This window comes from Kogia breviceps, chromosome 8 (genome assembly GCF_026419965.1).
Source record: "Kogia breviceps isolate mKogBre1 chromosome 8, mKogBre1 haplotype 1, whole genome shotgun sequence".
Taxonomy (NCBI): Eukaryota; Metazoa; Chordata; class Mammalia; order Artiodactyla; family Physeteridae; genus Kogia; species Kogia breviceps.
Genome location: NC_081317.1, coordinates 110,160,093 through 110,180,216, shown reverse-complemented (window position 1 = coordinate 110,180,216; position 20,124 = coordinate 110,160,093). Strand labels below are relative to the sequence as shown.

The 20,124-nt window shown below is 56.4% G+C and overlaps 1 protein-coding gene across 1 annotated transcript; it reads left to right on the top strand.

Annotated features, from left to right (window-relative positions):
• The first annotated feature begins 1,210 nt into the window (after window positions 1-1,210).
• Window positions 1,211-10,495, top strand: RP1L1 (RP1 like 1). The gene is made up of 3 exons (XM_059070956.2): window positions 1,211-1,816; window positions 3,714-3,855; window positions 5,421-10,495. The coding sequence occupies exons 1-3, from the start codon at window positions 1,211-1,213 to the stop codon at window positions 10,493-10,495; spliced, it is 5,823 nt and encodes a 1,940-aa protein (XP_058926939.2).
• Window positions 10,496-20,124: the final 9,629 nt, after the last annotated feature.

The window sequence follows — 20,124 nt, the reverse complement described above, 5'->3', positions numbered from 1 at the left end:
TCCACAGAGGAGGCCAGACGAGTCAGGGTGCAGAGAATGCGGGCCGCCCTGCCAGCAGAGCCTCCTAGTGAGGCAGCCTGGTCAGAGCTGAGGATTCCTACAGGACAAGGCAGGAGCTGGGACTCAGGGCGGAGAGGGCCTTGAATCGTGCAGTAAAGGCCTGGGCTTTTTCTGAGGGCACTGCAAACCACCCGAGGGGCTTGGAGCACTGGAGATGTCCCGAGAGAAGAGGGTTTCAGGACAACTCGTCTGGCCGGTGCACCGAACAGGTGACCTGGGCAGGAAGAGCCTGCAGCTGGCTTTTGCAAGAGTCCCAGATGAGGCAATGGGGCTCCACAGTGTCGGGAATAGAAGTGAACAGCTGGACAAATGGCCTTGACCCCGCACAGCTGGCCTGCAGCCCTGTCTCCCATGTTGGTGGCAGCAGGCTGTGGTTCTCACCCACAGGGTTCATTTTGCAAAGACTTTGCAGGGATGCAGGGGGAGCATCCTTGTCCTGTTAGAGCAAACCTCCCTATACAATGGAGAAAAAAGCACAGCGTCAAGAGGCGGCATCCTCTTTGAGTTACGAGTCTCCTTGTCTGCACTCCACCCTAAGGGTTTGGGGCGAGGGACTCTGCTCCGGCCCTCCCACCCGGCTGCTGGAGGATGTGAGTGCAGAGAGCCTGGACTCCCCCATTCTCACACATGACACCTTGCTCTGAGAGAGAGGGCAGGGCGCCGGGGTCTCCTGATCACCTGTTCGGTATTCTTATGTCCCCTTGTTCACCCACCTCCTTAGGCGATAAACTCTACACTATTCAAAGGAGTTCTAGGTGGTAGAAGAGGGTGAGAGAAACAGCGAGAGAAAGGAGAGGAGTAAAGGTGTATTGATGCTTGCTCTGTCCGCGTAAATTCATCGAATCCTAATAACCGCTACGCAGATCGAGATGTGGCTGCGTGTTACCGAAACACAGACTACGTCACCAACCTCCTGAGCCACGCGGCCAATACGTGGTGGGGGAGGGATGTGATTTGAATTCAGATCTTCCCACGCCAAACCTCTGGCCTTCTACGCATCAGAATGGATTAACCTGCCTCGACACGGCTGAGTGGAGCAGAGTTGGGGCGGGCAGGGGGCACCTCTGGAACGAGGGGGAGGAAACGCACAGACCCGCTCTCTGACCTTCCTCTCCTTTTGATCCATTTCAGCTGCCTGGTCCTGCACACCATGAACAACACCCCGAGGGATGCCCAGGCCCCCGGACACCGCGAGTGCCTCCTGTCTTCTGTGGCCCGGACCCCCTCTGTCACCCAGGTCGTGCCAGCCAAGAAGATAACTTTCCTCAAGCGAGGGGACCCCCAGTTTGCTGGGGTTCGCCTGGCCGTTCACCGACGCGCCTTCAGGAGCTTTGGGGCCCTGATGGATGAGCTCTCTCAGCGCGTGCCGCTCTCCTTTGGGGTGCGCTCCGTCACCACGCCCCGGGGCCTGCACGGCCTCAGCACCCTGGAGCAGCTGCAAGACGGGGGCTGCTACCTCTGCTCCGATAAGAAGCCCCCCAAGACCCCCAGCGGGCCGGGCCGGCCACGGGGGAGAAGCCCTTCTCAGCCGTCACAGGATTTTGAAGGCTGCTGCGAGGCGCCTGGGACAGCTTCTTCCTGCAAAAGTCTCGGAGCCCCGAGGAGGATAACGCTGGTTAAGAACGGCGACCCTCGATACCAGCAGACAGTGGTGCTCAGTCACAGAAACACCAGGAGCCTGACGGCCTTTCTCAGCAAAGCCTCGGATCTGCTGCACTTTCCCGTGAAGCGGGTGTACACACCCGGTGGGAAAAAGGTAGGCTGTCGGGTACGACCTTTCCTTAAAAGGTTCTCTGGACCGCAGCTCAAAACACTTAGGTGGAACTGGGAAGTTATTCCTTTAAAAGAGGCACTGATTGCCCTGCTACTAATTAAAAGTGAATAGAGTGGAGGCATTCAGTCAGTTCATCAAAGGAGCAATTGTTCCTCATATTTTTAGCTACCATTTAGCAAGCGCTTAGTACCTGTTCCTTGCACTCTTTGATCGTTTTCTTATCCAATCCTCTTAACCTATCTTGGTGAGAGTTCAGTGTAGGAAACAGAAAAGACTCAAAAGTGCTTTAAGCAGAAAGCAATTTCACACGGGGCATTGGGGGGACTTTCAGATCTTTGGAAAGCTGCGGGAACGACCTCCAAGTTGGGGGTGCAGGATGGGCTCCCGGCATCCTGCAGAAAGCTTCCAGCTCCGCTCCAAGCCACCGTGATTGGACTCAGGAGGACTCCTCTGTAGTGGAAGCGACGCTTATAAAGCTGGGTCAGCAACCTGCCCCAGGTGCATCTTAATGCCCGGGGACACCAGCCACTGCTGCCTGAGCGCCATCGCTTCCCAATACCCGCAGACTTGCTTTGTAGCCACACGACAGCCAGAAGCAAGAAGAGACAGTGTCTACCTCGCTTGCCTTCCCGGGCTTGACCTACCTGATGGAACCCGATCGGCATCCGGCCCTAACTGGCAAGAAGGCTGGTGAATGTAACGTTTGCCCTTCTGGGTTTTGCTGAACGTGAATGTAACCCAAGATAGGCAGGCTGGAGGATGGAGGTAGATTGATCGAATCCACATAAACTCTCACAGTCGAGTCCTATAGCTACTGACACCTGTATACACCATGCTACCAATACTTAAATTTATAACAGCAGCTACAGCAGCGTGTCCCCACCTGACGATGGAACCACCCCTCCTGCCATGGAGACATATTCCCCTGCACCCCAAAGGTGCACCCGTGCTGTACCATTCTCTTCCAGCTCAGTCACGATCCCACCTTTATGCCCTCTATCTTAAGAGCCCTTTCTTTCATTTCCTTGTTAACAAGCACACCCTTCTCACTGGAGAAAGCAAAAAAGAACAGATTCTGCACTTTAAAGATGGAACGAAATCCCCCAGCATCGCTAATTATGATGTAATGCTATAAATCGTGCAAATCATCAGATAGGCAGGATCCTTGGGGCCAGGTGAGATTTTTCTAAAAGCAGGGACCTGCTTCCTGGAATGCAATCCAGCACTGATGTTGCCTGCATGACCCAGCCCGGGATACCATGATGGTGGGGGGTAGGGGTAGCTGGGGGGAGGATGGCCCAAGCATCTGGGCAGGAGCCTAGAGAGCCACTGGAGGAGGGAGAGAAAGGCCACCTGTGCCTTGACCCTCTCTGCTCCACTAGGGGCAGAAGCAGAGGCCCTGGGCTCAGATTAGACTGGAAAGCACAGCTCAGACCCAAGAGAGGACTCTGCCTGGAAAAAGTGTGAGATAGTGAATCAGGTCTCCGTATGGGAGCCCTGGACCTTCTGTTAATGGTTGCTCTAAAAAAATACACATTCCGGAGGGAGGAGGTGTGGGCGGGGAAGCAAGTCAAAGTCTTCTTGAAGTCTTTTCCACCTGAGTATCCAGGATAGCCTCTAAACCACAGGCCTCGTACCAGGTGGAGGGAGGGATGTGGGTGGAGAAGAAGATCATGGTGGAGGACCTCAGCCCCCCGCCAGTCATGGAGGCGTAACGATGAGTGAATGGGATCCTTCCCTTGGATCAGAAATCTGGGGTGAGATGTGCAAATATCAGGAAAGGGACCAGCGACAGCGGATTCTCCCTCTCTCCGTGTCTCGCTGGACAGAAGCGGGCCCTGCGGGCCACGCCTCCTGACTCCACACTCTGCTTCCCCAGGTGGACTCTCTGAAGGGTCTGCTGCACAGCCCCTCGACGCTAGTATGTGCTGGTCACGAGCCCTTCAGACCTCCGGCAGTGGAAGATGTCAGAAGAAACGGAAGTGAACCTTTACCTGGGCAGATTTCAAGGAGCAAAAGTGGTGAGTTTGTTCCGCAGGATCCCCGGTCTCATTTGCACGGGATGGTGGTTTGGTAGGGCTGGGCAGATATCCTTTCTAGATAATTTTAAAAACCCTGCCTTTGGCTCCAGGTCTCGGGCAACCCATTTGTTTGGGGGTCTCTCTTGCCTCTTTCTCTTTCTCATCACCATCAGCCTTAACTAGGTTTGAACATTTGGCTGGGATAAGAGAGATGGGAGTATTTAAACAGGGATTAGGAGATCTCGAACTTTAAGCTTCTAGGATCTAAAATAAACTTCGTTAAGAGCCATAGTGGGCATGACATTATGGAGGCAGTGGACCACGGATACGTGGCCTTTGCATCTTTCAAGAGTCGCGGCTCTCTTAGGCAGCAGCGAGGACCAAACAGACCAAAACAAATGACAACCACGGATCATCTGTCTGTCCATCAATCCATACAGCCAACCATCCATCCATCCGGGTGCCAGAGGTAGCCTTCCTTATTAAAAAACAGTAACAACCGCCACAACAAAAACCCCAAGTGCAAAATTATCGGAATGACAACAGGCACATTTTGGCGAGTAGACAAAATAATATCCTTTGTGAAAAGCTATGAAGAGAAAGACAGCCATGGTTTCAGTGACTGCGTCATGCTGGGTGTTGGATGTACAAAGGCCCATCAGCCACAGCCCCTCCTCTGCAGGAGCCCCCAGTCTCATTTGGCGCTTATGGAGGAGCAGGACTGGGCAAAACCTTCTCCTGCCCAGATGGACTCAGGAGGTCTGCTCTTCTGCCGGCCATAGGCTCAGCCTCTGCCAGCCCCTCCCTCTTGCCAAGCATTAGCTCAGGAGATGAAATGAGAAAGTACCAAGCGCTACATGATCTCTCGGCATCATGTCTTTCTATCCCCGGTGACCCCCTCTTCTTCTCTTTTTCATGGCTGAGGGGCAGGCTTAGCTACCGGGACCTGCTATCACGTGTCCAGGTCCTTCCTTGCAACCATTTATCAACCCCAAAGCTTGATGAGTGTTAAGAGGATAAATCGTCACTAATAATTGCAAAGCATTGTACAGTTACAGTCAGGTGTGTCTGCAGCAGCTTATTGATTTTTGCTTCCTGTGCCGTGGGTAGGCGTGAGCAGGGCTAGGATTTAGCTCTGGGCGCTGATGCTCTGCAGCCAACTCTACTGTCGATCGAGAACCTACCTTGTGCCACAGCAACTTTGCAGGAAGCTTTACACGCACTGCCTTTTGCATCCTCGAAACAAACCTACCCGTTAGATACCGTTACTCTTATTTTACAGCTCAGGAAAGAGGCTCTGCCAAAGAGTACACAGCTAGGAAGTGGCAGGGTTGAGATTGAATTCGGACTTCAGGTTCATCTCGCTGGGCTCTGCTGGTTCACACCCTGGCAGCTCCGTGCATATTCGTTCTAGAATGGTTTCTGTCCTTACTGCTGGTTTTGGAGCTGGCAGGGGTATACAGACCGGGGAAGGCTCATGACGGGCCTTGACTCTTCTATCCCGACGCTCTCCCCGGCAGCTCACCATCCTTCCTTCTTTTCTCTCGCTTGTCATCGTGCACCAGGGAGCTGGGAGCCAAGAGCCAAGCGGAGCGTGATCCATGCGCGGTCCAGGCCAGGCAGCAGGCCACGGCAGCTTTCCTTGCTGTCCGAGAGGTCTGGGCTCAGTGACCCCTCGGTGCCTCTGCACCGCGCCTGCATGTGCCCAGCTCCTGACAAGCACCCTCAGGACACACCTGCCCAGCTCAGCCCGTTGGCAGCCGGTGAAGACATTGAGAAGAACGTGCGCGTGAACGAGGATGGCAGCTTGTCCGTGGAGATGAAAGTCCGCTTCCACCTGCTGGGGGAGGAGCTGCTCCTGTGGTCCAGGAGGGTCGGGAGGGCCAGCGGGCTCACAGCGGCCAGTGGGGAGGGCCCCGTCATGGGGGAGGCAGATCCCCTGGGCTGTGTGTGGAGGGGCCCGCCTAGGGACCCCTCGGAGCCTGGAGCACAGGGACTGGGGCCCTGCGAGGCAGGAGGTGTGGGAGCCTTTGACAGAGGCCGGTGGCAGCTGGGGTCTAGATATGAGATCTGGATGAACCCCCTTTATGCCCCGCAGGGAGAGCAGACAGCCTCTCAGAGGAGGTCTGGGCTGACCCCGAAGTCCCACTCCAGGACCCCCAGGAGCCAGGGGGCCGCCAGCAGGAAAAGCAGGAGCGAGGACAGTGTCGGCCCTTCCTCCAGTGACAGACCCCCTGACGGTTCTGAGACCAACTCTTCCTGCTGCCCCAGGTCCCTGGAGGATGGTGTGGGCAGCTGTGGCCCACACCTGGCCTCGGGGACTGGCGAGGGCACAGGCGAGGGAGCCATGCCGGGCTGCAGGGAGCTCCACGGCTGCCTGAAACCCGGGACACGAGGCCCGGCAGATGCTTTGGCTGACTCCTCGGCAAGCGGCGGGTCTCACGAGGAGTCCAGTGAAAGGGGTGAGCTGCACCAGGGCCACCCCAGCAAGAAGAGCAGGGCCGTGACATCCTGGGGGGCCACCCAGGGGGGACGCCCTGGCTCCCCCGCTGTGAGCCCCTCGTCCATAAGGAAAGAGGGCCCACGGGCAGAGGGGCGTGGACAGGGCTCCAGACACCCCCGGGCAGCCTCCGGGGAGGACGCAGGAGGCCACTCTCCACCTTCTGCGTGTGCCTCAGCCCCAGGCAGGAGCGGAAAGCAGGAGAGCAGAGCCAGCGGCCTGTCCTCACCCGGCGTTTCTGTCCTCAGCCGAGGGTCCCAGAGGGGCCGCCCCAGGCAGCACCACCACCCAAAGGACAGCCACTGCCCACTCGGCTTGCCTGTGTCCGGGCCCGTGCCGGGGCCTCCCAGCAGAGGCAGCGCCCGCCCAGACAGCCCAGCGCCTGGCCCTTCTGGAAGCCCACACAGCCCCAGGAGCCGGGCCTCCCGGCACCCGGGGGCCTCCTTCTCGGCCTCTCTTCCTTCCCGGGACACGCGAGGGCGCAGCAGCGTTCTCATCAGCCCTGTGAGCAATTCTGACTGCGTTTCCAATTCCCGCTCTCCAAACTCCCCCGCTGCTGAGGCCGAAGGAGACTCTGAGTTCAGGGCGTGTTCAGCAGCCCCCACACCTTCAGACACATCCGTCTCTTTCAACTCCCAAGCTGATGGCCCGGGGGAAAGGGCAGGGGGTGACAGTCCTGAGCCTTCCTGGCCCTCGGTGCTGCCCGTCGGGCGGCCCGAGGGAGGGAGGCCAGGAGCGCCCCGGGACAGCTGCTGCCCGCAGCGGCGCACGTCCCCGGCCCTCGGGCCGCCCGGTGGGAAGACGCGGTCGCTGCCAGCCTCCCCTTCTTGGGGCGGCCAGGGGCCCTTCTCTGAGGCCTGCTTGGTGTGCAGCAGGTGCCGTCCCGTGCCCGGCAAGCCACGGCCCTCGGGCAAGAAGCGTCCTTTGTGTACCCTCAGCCACGGCGAGGGCAACCCCAGTGCTGACGCGGAGCCGGGCGGGGCCGAGGCGGGGCAGGGGGAGCTGGACGCGTGGCACCCTCGGCCCCCCGGCTCTCCGGGAGGGGCCCTGGGGAGAGCAGTCAGAGCCGCGAGAAGGGGCGGCTCCCACCGCGGTCCCAAGCTCGCCAGAACGCTCCAGGAGAACGTCTCGGGTGGAGGAGACGGCCTGGACGAGCAGGAGGAAGGCGGCTGCGCGATGCTGGGAGCCCTGCCCCGAGCCTCCCCGGGAGCCGTGGTCCGGGCGTGGCTAAGCAACATCCCAGAGGAGCCCGTCAAGTACGAGGTGGCGGACGAGGGCGGAGACACGGCTGGGCGCAGCCCGGAAGGTCCCGAGGGGGACCCTGTTGACAGACATGCCCCCGATGGCCCGGAAGGATCAGTGCAGGCCAGACCACTGCCCCCGGAAGGGGCGGCCGGCGAGGAAGCAGAGCCAGATGCACCCCTCCCAGTGACCAGCAGCGCTGGTCCCAAGTCAGGAGAGGGCCTGCCTTGCAGTGGCGTTCCAGAAGCCCCCACGGAGGCTGGCAAAGGCAAAGGAGCGGCCGTGGACCGTGCAACGGGCCAGGGCGTGCTTCCCAGGAGGGTCTCTTCCTCCGTACACATCATGAAGGCGCTGATGGGATCCAGGCCAGGCCGGCCCAGCAGCGTGCCCGAAGTGTCCAGCTCGGCGGGCAGGAGGCTCGGCCGCTCGGCGCAGGCCCTCATCACCTGTCTCGCCCGGCTCCGCTTCTTAGATGATGACCTTGGGTCTCCCGCTGGCAAAGTGAGGTTCACAGACTCTCCTCGGTACCAGGAGCTCTTGAGCACCTTCCAGGCCCTGTGGCCGGGGAGTGGCCTTGGGCACAGAGAGCTGGACTCGGGCCTCCAGGAGCTAGGCTGGGGCCAGGCCCTGCCGGCCCTTGGGTCCCACGCTGCAGCTGAGGACTTCACGCCAACATCCTCCTCTGGTGTGGATGTTGGCAGTGGTTCCGGAGGCTCGGGCGAGGGCCACGGGCCCTGCACCGTGGACTGCGCGCTGGTCCCTGAGAGGATGGGGCTGCCCTCAGGCATCCCCTGCCAGAGGCCTGACTCCAGAATCTCGGGGAACCCAGAGGATCCGGGAAACCAACAGCCGAGTGGTTCCAAGGCTGGTGGTGCCTCCAGTGAGGACAAGGCAGAAGGAAACAGTGGGGAGCAGATGTTGGGCGATGACCTGGACCAAGGTGTTAAAAACACGATGCAAGAAGAGGGGGCACAATCAGAGGAAATAAAAGAGGAAAAAGAAGGAGCAGAAGTGCAAGAAGAGGCTGTGAAAGGGTTTCCCGAAGAGGAAGGAGTCACAGGACGAGAACTGTCGGGGGCCGGCTCTCAGGATGGGGCGGGTGCCAGGGAAGACAAGAGCCTGCAGGGAGAGGAGGGAGACCCCACCTCGGCCACGCTGAGCCCTCCAGGGAAGAGGGAGAGCCCCACAGAGCGCCCCAGGAGCCTCGGGGAGAGCGACCCAGACGCCAGCGGGAGTCAAGGTGGCCCCGACGCTGAGCCTTCTTTGGAGAAGTTGTCCACAGCAGCTGAGACAGGCTGCGGGCAAACCCAGGCCAAGCTCGCCCAGGGGGCGGAGGAGAGGGGCACTTCCACAGCCCGCAGAGGGCCTCTGGACCCTGACCCCCTCTGGGCGTCCAAGTTGCTGAAGAAGATGGAGAAAGCCTTCATGGCCCACCTCGCCATGGCCACGGCCGAGCTCCAAGCCCGCTGGGGCCTGGAGAGCAACGAGCTGCTGGACCGGATGGTGGCCGAGCTGCAGCAGGACGTGGGCCGGCGGCTCCAGGACAGCATCAAGCAGGAGCTCTGCGAGGTGCAGAGCCTGGCGGGAGGCACGGCGCCGGGGCCACCCAGGGAAGCCCTCCGCTGGGAGACGCCCCTGCAGGCCAAGCAGCACAGGCGGCACCTCCAGGGCCTGAGTGACCTCTCAGCTTTCTCCGAGCACACGCGGGGCCGGGGGCCCCCCTCCTTCTCCATGGAGGAGGACGTGCCAACCTTCGGAGGAGCCCTGGGGACCCGGCTCGGGGAGCAGGCTGAGGAGGAGGAGTTCTGTCCCTGCGAGGCCTGCGTGAGGAAGAAAGTGGTCCCTGCATCCCCGAGGGACGCAGTGCGGGCAGCCGGTGGGCCCGTCAGAGAGGTCTTTGACCTGCAGCAAATTCTGCAGAAGAAGAAAGGAAGATGTGCGGACGGGGAGACAGCAGAGGCAGCCCCTGCGAAGAGGGGGATGGAGCCCCTCGAGAGGGACCCCTCAGGGACGGACCCTGTCCGGGGAGCTGACGGAGGCCCTGAGCTGGGATCAGGCCAGGGCCCCGGGGTGGAGGAGGGAGACGAGACCCTCAGCAGAGATGAAGCCCCCCGGGGGGCAGAGGAGGGCGCAACTGCTGAGAAGAGAGAAAGGGAAATAGACCCCTTTGTAGGCAGCTACCCGGACGGGGTGGGGCGTGGGGAGCAGGGTGTGGGCAGGGAGGAAGGAGACCCGGAGGTGGGCTCTGGGGCTGAGGGCACTGGGCCGGGTGAAGCCCCGGGAGGAGGCGACCCAAGTCCAGGAGGACACAACGCTGGTGCCGAGGCCCAGGGAGCTGAAGGGAAGCAACAGCCAGAGTCAGGAGGAGGAAATCAAGGTAAGAGAGAAGCGCACCCTCAGCTCGGCCTCGGACACCGCCAGTCGCGTGAGGCTTCTAGAATCAGCAGCCCAGACCAGGAGGGCAGGCGCACGCCGTCCGTGGCCCCAGGTGCAGACTCCCCCCGCCAAAGGCCGGGCCTGAAGTCAGGCCTCTCGTGCTCCAGCATATCATCTCTGGGAAGCCGCTCTCAGCTCTCTCAGAAAAGCTCCGAAGATGAGCCTTCAGACAGACACACGAGGAGCACTGAAGACGAGGCCAAGGGCGTCCCTGATCCAGAGACAAAAGTCACAGACACGTGGCCAGAAAGCTCCCCTTCTGAGCAAGAAGGGGCCCCCTCAGGCTCGAGGACGCCAGAGCGAGGAACAGATGAAGGCCTGACTCCAGAGCAGGGGACAGAGGGAGGCTCTGACTTAGAAGCTGAGAAGGTAGTGAAAAGTCTTGCTTCCACAGGAGTGATGCTTAAAAGCCTCCCCATGGACGGGACTGATGGCTTTGGCCAAGACGACTTAGATTTCTAAGGATCCAGCTGCAAGACAGTCCTGAGTCTGGAGCTCAGCCTACTGGAGATGCATAAGGGACATGGGCAAAGATCAAGGACATGGCCACCCTACACCGCCCCAGTTCTAAATTCTGGGCTTTCCAAGGCCCCATTGGCCTGTCCACCCACTGCGTGAAAGAGGGCCGTCCCAGATCCTCCCCATGATACGAGGTCAGCTGCCCCAGCCTTAGCCTGCTGGTCCCAGGAGGACGGAACCGCCTGGCAATGTTCCAGGAGAGGTTCTGTTCGTGTATTTGTTTTCTGCTAGCGAGTGTTTCCCTTGTTCTTTGCCTGTTGATCTCCAGTTATTTCTCTCCTTGGCCTATCCTGGGCACTGATGTCTCTCGACTTTGAAGTGCTTTTTTCTAGTCTTGACTTTATTTGGTGACTCTGCAGATGTGAAAATTTGGGAGAAGAGGATAAATTCAGGATCACTGGACAAAGTTTGTTCTCAGCCCCAAAGTCCAAGTGTCTTTCCTTAATTCTTTTCTTTTTTTGGAATGAAAAAAATTGGAAAATGCAAAAGAGCAGAAAGAAGGAAAAGTAGCCACTCATAATCTCACCCCTCAGGGATGACTCGTGGTAGCAGTTGGATGTATTTCTTTCCCATTATTTTTCTAATTATTTGATAGCTGTGCTCATCCTTTTAAACTTCTTTTTTTAACATAATATGAGAATTCCCCCCATTAATCTCAAAATCTTCATAAACCTATTTTTAATAACTGAATAATGTTTTTAATGCCCAAATGATATGAGACTATAAAATACTTTTTCACTATCTCCCTTTTGTTGACCATCTGGGTAGTTTCCATTATTTTTTCCATATATATGTGTGTGTGTGTGTGTTTTTTTTTTTTTTTTTTCTTTCCCCTGAACAGCAGATGATTTCCTTAGGATAGATTCCCTGGCATGGAATTACTGGGTCTAAAGATATCAATTTTTTTAAGGCTCTTGATATCTTCTGTCAAATTGTTTTTCTAAAGGTCTACTAAGTTGTACTAAGTTACATCACCAGGTCTGCCACATTCTCGACTGTGTTTGGTAGAGTCATTAAAAATGAGAAATCTTGGGCTTCCCTGGTGGCGCAGTGGTTGAGAGTCCGCCTGCCGATGCGGGGGACACGGGTTCGTGCCCCGGTCCTGGAAGATCCCACGTGCCGTGGAGCGGCTGGGCCGGTGAGCCGTGGCCGCTGAGCCTGTGCTCCGCAAAGGGAGAGGCCCGCGTACCACAAAAAAAAAAAAAAAAAAAAAAGAGAAATCTTTTGCAAATTTTATAGGGAAAAATAGTACCTCATTTTAATGTGGAACTATTTTAGCTATATTTGATTGCTAATGAGAGTAAAGAGTTTTCTAGTTTTTTTAAAAGCCATTTGCATATAAATTATACGTGTATGCCCTTTACCCATTTTCAGCTGGAATTCTAGCTTTTTTTAAATGAATTGATTTAACCTGTGTCCTTTACAGTTTTTAAACATTCTGTTTATCATTTTTGAGATTGAAAAACTGCCCTTTCTCGGCAGGCTTCTCCAGCAAGCCTTGGACTAGGGCTGTCTGGATCGGGGGGGGTCCTTGATAGGGCAGAATTTCCTTCAAGGGTTCTTACCAGCATACAGGACCGCTTTGTGTATTCAGAATTTTTAAAACAGAGGTCTGTGCTACAAGAACAGGTATTGTTCACTGGTTGCTTAAATGTAAATGTACATGTAAAAAATAAAGAAAATAAATACATTAATAATAGAAAATAAAGCAGATGTTGGGTGTAGGCTGTGTCCTCATGCCCAAAGTCATCTATTCTGTTCTGTTTCTTTTCTTTTTTTAAATTTGTTTATTTATTTATGGCTGCGTTGGGTCTTTGTTGCTGCGTGCGGGCTTTCTCTAATTGCGTTGAGCGGGGCGGCGCTGGGGGGCGGTAGGGCGCTACTCTTCACTGCAATGAGCGGGCTTCTTATTGCGGTGGCTTCTCTTGTTGTGGAGCATGGGCTGTAAGTGCACGGGCTTCAGTAGTTGTGGCACTTGGGCTCAGTAGTTGTGGCTTGCGGGCTCTAGAGCACAGGCTCAGTAGTTGTGGCACACGGGCTTAGTTGCTCCGCGGCATGTGGGATCTTCCCAGACCAGGGCTTGAACCCGTGTTCCCTGCATTGGCAGGTGGATTCTTAACCACTGCGCCACCAGGGAAGCCCCTGTTTTGCTCTGTTTCTGAATGCTGGAGATGTTCTTAATAAAATTTGCCATGTTTTTAAAATGTCTTGTGGAGGCAAGTTTTTAAAGTTTTTACATTGAAAGTATATATGAAAAAGAATATATATGTGTGTCTGTATAACTGAATCACTTTGCTGTACACCAGAAACTAAAACACACACATATGTATGTATGAACTGGTATCTTAGCCAGAAGCCCCCAGTGAAACAGATTGCTTTGTGGCTTGGATTGGATATGGTGATATGCAGGATTGTCTAGAACTTATTATTATTAGTTGACATGGAGCATCCACTGTGCACCTCTTCTGCTACTTGAGGTCCTCAGTCATTTCCTAAGAGATGTTCCAACCTCTTGTTTCATAATCTGCTATCTCCCCAAATGACAGAGATAGCCACCACTGGCACCTACTGACCCAGCACTTCACTAAAATGGCATGTCCACCTCTGGTCAAGAGAAGGCAATGGAAAGAGTATGGGACTTGGAGTTGGATGACCAGGCTCAAGTTCCAATGATGGCACCTCAGTTGCAACCTCTGTGAAATGGGCCAAGTAATATTTTGCTCACTACATTGTTGAGAAGTAGATGAGACAACATATGAAACTTCATTACATGTGTATTGGGAAAATATCAATATTTTAATTAGAACTGCTAAGTTTTCAATGCCTATGATATATCAGGTACCACCTGAACACAAATGATCTCATTTACTCTTCTCAACGTGTCTGTGAAGTAAGCAAGTCGACAGTTATCCTCATTTCAAAAATGAAGTAACCGAGGCAGAGGAGTCTTACGTAAACTTGTCCCAAGTTCACGCAGTTAGTTAGGGGCAAAGCCAGGATTTAATCTCAGATATTTCAGACTCTGAAGTCCACGTCCTTTTCCACTGTATCATATTTTTTTCATTTTGATTTGGGTTCCCTAAATAAATCATTTAACTAAAGGTGATCAAAGCTTTGTTGAATGAATTTACTGCAAAAGAGTTAAGACTTAAGAAAGTAGATTAGATGGGATTTTTTTGTTCAACCAATTGCATTATGTCTTTAGTAATGTTCTAATTACGTACAGACATCGGGAGCTTGAGATAACCTGGGGTTTTTTTTGTTTTTTTTTTTTTGCGGTACGCAGGCCTCTCACTGTTTTGGCCTCTCCCGTTGTGGAGCACAGGCTCCGGACGCGCAGGCCCAGCGGCCATAGCCCACGGGCCCAGCCGCTCCATGATAACCTGGTTTTTTAAAGCTAAGAGTTGAACTCAAAAGTTTTCTATCCACAGAATTCTCCTTTTAGTTACAAACTCATCTTCTTGAAGTCCCCAGATACTGGGCTGGCCAAAAAGTTTGTTCGATGTTATGGAAAAACCCGAACGAACTTTTCGGCCAACCCAATATTTCTGCTTTTATATTAAAAAACTTGCTGTTAATGGAAAACTGTGTCTTCTTCTGACTTGGAGATAAAGTATTTCGGGGCCATCAGCCAAGGTGGCACACCCCTCTTCTCTACAGCAACCATACTGCACAGCACTGCACAGGCCTCTGAAATTTGGCACCTCTTGAAAATGTTGGACTTCCTGTAGCCCATCCCTGAATCAAAACTTGGTGCATTTGCAACTCAGAGTTGCCAGAGTACTTTTAGTATCAGTGGTAATGCAAGCATTTTTAGCCAGTAGAGTCTCACCTTGAAGTAGGTGGGAGAGGGAAGTGAGTGAATAGAAACCAAGCTCTTCTCCCCGCTCCTCTGTCCTTCTGCTGGGCATCAGAGATTCCAGATCAAAGGGACTGTTTTTCAGCGACTGGGAACTAAAGCCTCGTGTCCAGGTCCCATGCCAGAGATTCTGAGTTTATTGGTCTGGAATCGGGGCTCCAGCACAGCTGCTCTGTCCAGCTCCCAGACGTACGTAGCGTTCAGTCCAGGTGGCCCCTCACTGATTTCGTCCAGCTTCCTTTTTCCAGGTGAGAAGACACCCGTCCTGAATAAGTGAGCTGCCTAAACCGTGCAGCTGGATAAGTGGCTACGCTGAGAGCAGACCCCAGGTCTTTCTCTGGAGCTCACTTCGTGTTCTCCTGTCCCCGAGCTGAGCGAGGCCCTGCCAAGGAACGCAAAGAGCAGCCAACCTTGTCACCCAGACCCCTGCACCCCTCCCCTGCTTGTCCCCCAACTCCCCCCTCCCCTAGCTCCCTGCCTCTGAGTCTGACCCGGGGACCCAGGTGCTGTCTCCAGGAGGGCCCTTCTAAGGTGTCCAGGGGAGAAGTAACCTGTCCTTTGTCTGCACAGCCCGCAGTACAAGAACAGCTGTGAAGGGGACGTGTCCTGAGAGATTTCCACATAAATCAGAGGCCGGGGTGGAGGCTTCCTTCACTTGAGGGAGCATGTGAACCACCTAGCCAGCAACATTCAAACGGACAGTTCCGCCCAGGAAATGCCGATTTCGCGCGCCTGAGGGGGCCAGGAGTGCGCGTTCCAACAAGCCCCTGGAGGCCCACGCACACACGGTCCCCCCCCCCAGAGTCGCCTGCGTTCTATGGCCGGACCGTCCCACCAGGACCGGGGGTCCTCCCAGACACACACATACACGTCGGACGCACGCGCACACGCACATGCACCCCCCCACACACACCCACCAGACGCACACACACATGCCCCAGACACACACACGCGCCAGACGCACACCCCCCCCCCAGATGCAGACACACACACACACGCCAGACACACACACACACACGGGGGTGAAGAGAAGCCCCAGAGGCAGCGCGGCCCCCGGTTGTCCGTGGGACTCGCCTGGGGCAGACGCACCCCTGGGCACTCCCATCCGCTCACCAGCCGAGCTCCCCAGGAGAACGGCCCAGCTTGTCTCGTGACCCCTGGGGTAAGGGGCCTTGAACCCTGCATCCGGAGAGCCGGCCCAGCCCCCGCGCTGAGCCCGCCTGCAGCGGGAGGGCGGCTGCCTCGTGACGCCCCACCTCCGTCCAGCCCTCTGCCTTGCATCGCCTGCACACCCTCCCCCTGGAGAAGCCTCCAGGGCCCGCTGGCGCCTTCTTTCCCAGTGGCATTTACGGAGCCCCGTGCTTGGCCTCTTGGGTTAAACGTTTAGACCTGGCTGGGGGGTGGACAGTCATAGCCCAAGGCACCCAGTTTGTTGATGAGGAGAGCAGTCGAAGGTCCCACAGGTCGGGAGAATGCCCTGCCCTCACCGCTCCTGCCCTCCCTGCTCTCCTTTCATGTAACCCCCCGCCCGTATCAGCTCCCCGTCCCCCACCCCAGCCCAGACCCTAAAATCACTGCTGGTTGTGAGTTTTCCAAACACTGGGGCCCGGCTTGGTCCTCACGTGTCCAGATGGTGGTGGCCCACGGTCCCAATGACGCCCCCTGCCTCAGTGACAGCGCCTCCTCCTCATGGCTCCCCGCCCTCGGCCTGCACTCTCCCCCAGAACGCCGGGGCGCCCTCATTCTCAGCCCAGCGAGCGGTCTTCTCTCTCCTTCATCTCCCCGGAGGACCTCACCCTCTCTGGCTCTTTCTGCTTCTACTTTGGTCCGAGGACTCCCGGCGAAAACCTGCGATCCCTCATTTCACTCCTCACGTGTATCAGGAAGCTGCTTTTATGTACATGGTCACCTATCGCAGCTTCCTGGCCGAAGACACGGGTTCAGAGGTAAGTCTCCCAAGGACGCGTGGCTGCTAGATGCCGAAGCCATGATCTGAACCCAGACCTGACTCTCCCGGGCCTGGGTCCCCTCTTCCACGCAGCCAAGGGCCGAGCCCCAGGCCCGGAGGGACCTCTTACCTTGTACCCCCTTGGGCTGGGCTTCAAGCCCTGCTTCCTGCCCTTGGACCCCCACTGCCCGAGGCTGGCTGGGGAGGCTGGGCTCCTCTGGGCTGCATCTCTGGCCATCTCACGGTCCTGCCCTTGGCCTGTGGGGCTGAACCTCCCAGGTTCACACCTTATCCTGGCCAGTGCCTCCCCACCCCAGGGCCCGTCCTCCTCAGCAGCATCCCTGACAGCCCCACTGGCCTGTTGCCGATAAAGAACAAGGACCTTGTGGTTTTCCAACTGTGGGAGGCCTGGGAAAAGCGTTGAATGTTTCCGTCCGTCACAACGATTGGCAGCACGTGTGATGTGGTGTGCAGGGCCCAGCATGCCGGACGCCCGGCCACACTGGGGCCGGTCCCTCCCGAGGATGGGTGGCTCTACCCCAGAGGTCACTTTACAGCTGACCAGACTGAAGTTCGGGCGCATAGCGGCTTCCCCAGAGGCACAGGGCCGGGCATAGACGAGCGTCCCACTTCTGAGTTCTGACTCTCCCGTCATATCCGAGAAGGAGTGATATGGCCTTCTAACATTCCAGGCTGGCTGGGATCACCTGCCTCAAGGCAAAGGGATGAACTGGGTGATGTCTTGAAGCTTCATCATTACGGCAGTTCCGGGAAAAGACAGACCTTAGGGTCAGATGCCCGCTGGCTGCGATGGATAAAAGGTGGGATGGGTGAGAGGTGGAAGTGACTCATTTTTCTTGGAAAAGGCTGAGCCCTACGTCTTATTTTGTCCTGCTTCAGCTTGGCGAGCTCTTCCTTGCCCTTGAGAGACAGGCCCCGACAGGGCAGGCAGCTCCAGAAAATGTTGGGGACCCAGGGATAAATGGAATGCTTTGCAGGCCTTTTGTGCTGACACCCAGGAGCAATGACCTCTCTTCCCCGCTTGGATCTCAGCCTTCCAAGCGCACCTCACCCTCCCAAATACATAGCAGAATCAGAGCCACAAAAACTTCTGAATGTGAGGGACGAGGGTGAGGGGAGAAGACATTTACAGAATAAACTGAGTCTATTCCCTCCTAGGTCCAGGGCTCTTCACCCCTACTATGAAGCTGCTCTCACAGACGGAGATTATGACTGGTACGGCTGGATTCACTGCAGTCACATGTCACAGCAGCAAAGGCTCACTGTGATACGGTTTCCCCGCATTACCGGGACCTGCATTTCAGGACACACTACACACCAGGACCACTGACATTTGTTAGTTCTTTTATCCAGCCTATGACGAGCAGCTGTTCCGTGCCAGGCTCCGTGCCAGCTGCTGAGGATGCAGAGATGAAAGGGCTGCCCCCATGTGTCCCACTTCCTAGACGTGCTGTGGCCCCTCCCCGGGGCTCACCAGTCAGCAGTTCTGCCCTCCTGATGGACGAGTGAAATAACAGAGCAGTGTTCCTGCCCTGTGTGCCCAGGGGTGGGGCGACAGCAGGAAACCCAGACGGTGGCTGAGAAAATTGGGAGATGCCGCGGAAGTGGTCCCGACAGCAGCCGTAGCAGCAGAAAGTCCAGTTTTCATGAGCTCTTTTGACTGGGGGCGGTGGTGGTCTGGGTACTCTCCAGGCAGAAAGGACGGGAGTCAAGGTGGGGTAAGTTTGTCATGAGCTGAGGCTGGGGGTCAGGGGCTGTAGGATGGGGGTGACAGCAGTTAGAGGAAACCACAAGGAGTCATGTGGTCTGTTGGGGGGTGTCTGTGGGCAGTAGATGTAGGGCAGGAAGGAAACTGAGAGTCGCAGAAATGCTGCCTAGTTGAGAAGGGGGCCCCGATGACCAGAGAGACACCTCTTTTGGAAGGTAGAGGAGTTTTTTCAGAATAGAGGAGGCGGGAGTGGGAATCTTGGGGACCCCCTGAGGAACTTCCAAAGACATAGGCTGGAGCTTTGGCCAGTGTGAGGGCAGGTGTCTTCCTGTGCTCAAGGAGGATCAGGCCGCAGGTTGGCCCTGGCTCAAAGCCCCACCGGGTCCCCAGAACACAGGGAGGGGCAACGGAGAATCCAAGAGAGGGGAGGGCTGCTGTCGGGCTGGGGAGCCGCTGGAGGAGGCAGGGAGAAGCCGGGCCGACCAGGACCCCTGGGTTCCCGGGGAGGGGTCCAGGCCAGCACGAGGGGTGTGGTCTTCTCTAGCCAGCTGTTGCTGCCTGAGGCCCTGTACTCCGAGAGCCCAGGTGGCTTTCCTTGCCGCAGTCTGCGTTCAGTCCTGGCTGTGTCCCTAGCCAGCCGCAGCAGGATGACCTGAGCACTGGAGGGTCCTTCTTGGAGGTCCTCGCAGGGTCCAGACATCCCCTGCCCGTGGAGGCACAGTAGATGAGCCGGAATGAGAAAGGCTGACTTCCCATCTTACCCAGAGGCGCTTGACTTCTGGCACCGGTGACAACGAACCACTGAAAGAGCACTGCAGTTTTCCCATCCTCTGGGTCCTAGAAGCAAGAGACTCTGGGACCAGGATGACTGGCTCTGCCACGTATAGCTCCGTGTCACTTGAGAGATAAGAGCTCAGAGGTCCAGAGACGTCCCGCCCTGGCCCGAGGTCACACAGCGAGTCAATGCAGAGTCAGGCCTGGAAACTGGGTTTCCTGATCTGTAGGCCTGAGTTGGGCTCCACAGCTGGAGAGCCTCAGAGCCGGGGCTGCCCCTTCGGGGAGGGCAGCTTCACAGCCTAATTAGAAGCTGTAGGGGAGCGGGGACATGGGGGGCCGTGCTCGCAGATCAGCGCCCCTCCATAGATCATAGGCATGCCAAGGACATAATAAATAATCTGCCCAAAGGTTTTAAAGGTAAAAATCAGCAAACCATTAATAACATCCCCGGCACCATATATCACGCTGAAATCTTCCCATTATGCTGCTTCCTGAGGCAATTCGCATCTTCTAGGCGGTTTCTGTTTGTTTGTTTTCGTTTCCTTTCCGATATGTCCTGCTGCACCTCTGAAGCCCCTCCCTTGCAGCCTGTGGGCCGGGAAGGATCCGGGTTCTATTCAGGAGTGTGGCTGAATGGGCATCCCTTCCTCGGGACCCTATGTTTCTGCATCCACGTTTCCCTTCAATGGATGGGGTGAAGCTGGCCTGCCTTCCCCCACCCCCAGCTCTAAGTAGGAGTAACTCTCTGCCCTCTCTCTCCGAAAAGCCAAGGAGGCTTACTTAATTAATACAACAGGGTCACTTTAAATAAGAAAAGCGCTGATGGCTGCACTCTCCAGTCCCCTGCAGGGAGCGGGGGGCGAGCTCCAAGATTTGGGTGCATTGGATGTGTTTTATAATTTGGGAATCACTCGTGGTATCAAGAGCTGGAATGCGGAAAATCAGGCAGAGAGAAGCTGGGCCAGCAGCCTGACGGCCTGTGGCACGGGTTGGCGCGGGGCGGCGCGGGGCTGGGTGACCACACGGGGCAGGGTCCAGGAACGCCTCCCCCATTTGGCCTCAGCTTCCTGCCGCCTGCTGCCCTCCGTGAGTTCTTCGAAGGGCGTGTGGGTTGAGTAGATCCCGAACTGCCACAGTGAAACGGTCGCTTGGATGCAGGACGCGTACCCTGAAAACAGAGGAGGAACTCTGTGCTGGTTACTTGGTGCCTCCTGGAAGACCCCCCTGATACGGGGAGGCTGGGATGGGGAGGGGCTCCT

Excerpts from the sequence above, each read along its gene's own strand:
- RP1L1 (XM_059070956.2), top strand. The coding sequence starts at position 1,211 with ATGAACAACACCCCGAGGGATGCCCAGGCCCCCGGACACCGCGAGTGC. Across the intron at positions 1,817-3,713 it reads ACACACCCGGTGGGAAAAAG|GTGGACTCTCTGAAGGGTCT; the intron begins GTAGGCTGTCGG and ends CTGCTTCCCCAG. Across the intron at positions 3,856-5,420 it reads GATTTCAAGGAGCAAAAGTG|GGAGCTGGGAGCCAAGAGCC; the intron begins GTGAGTTTGTTC and ends ATCGTGCACCAG.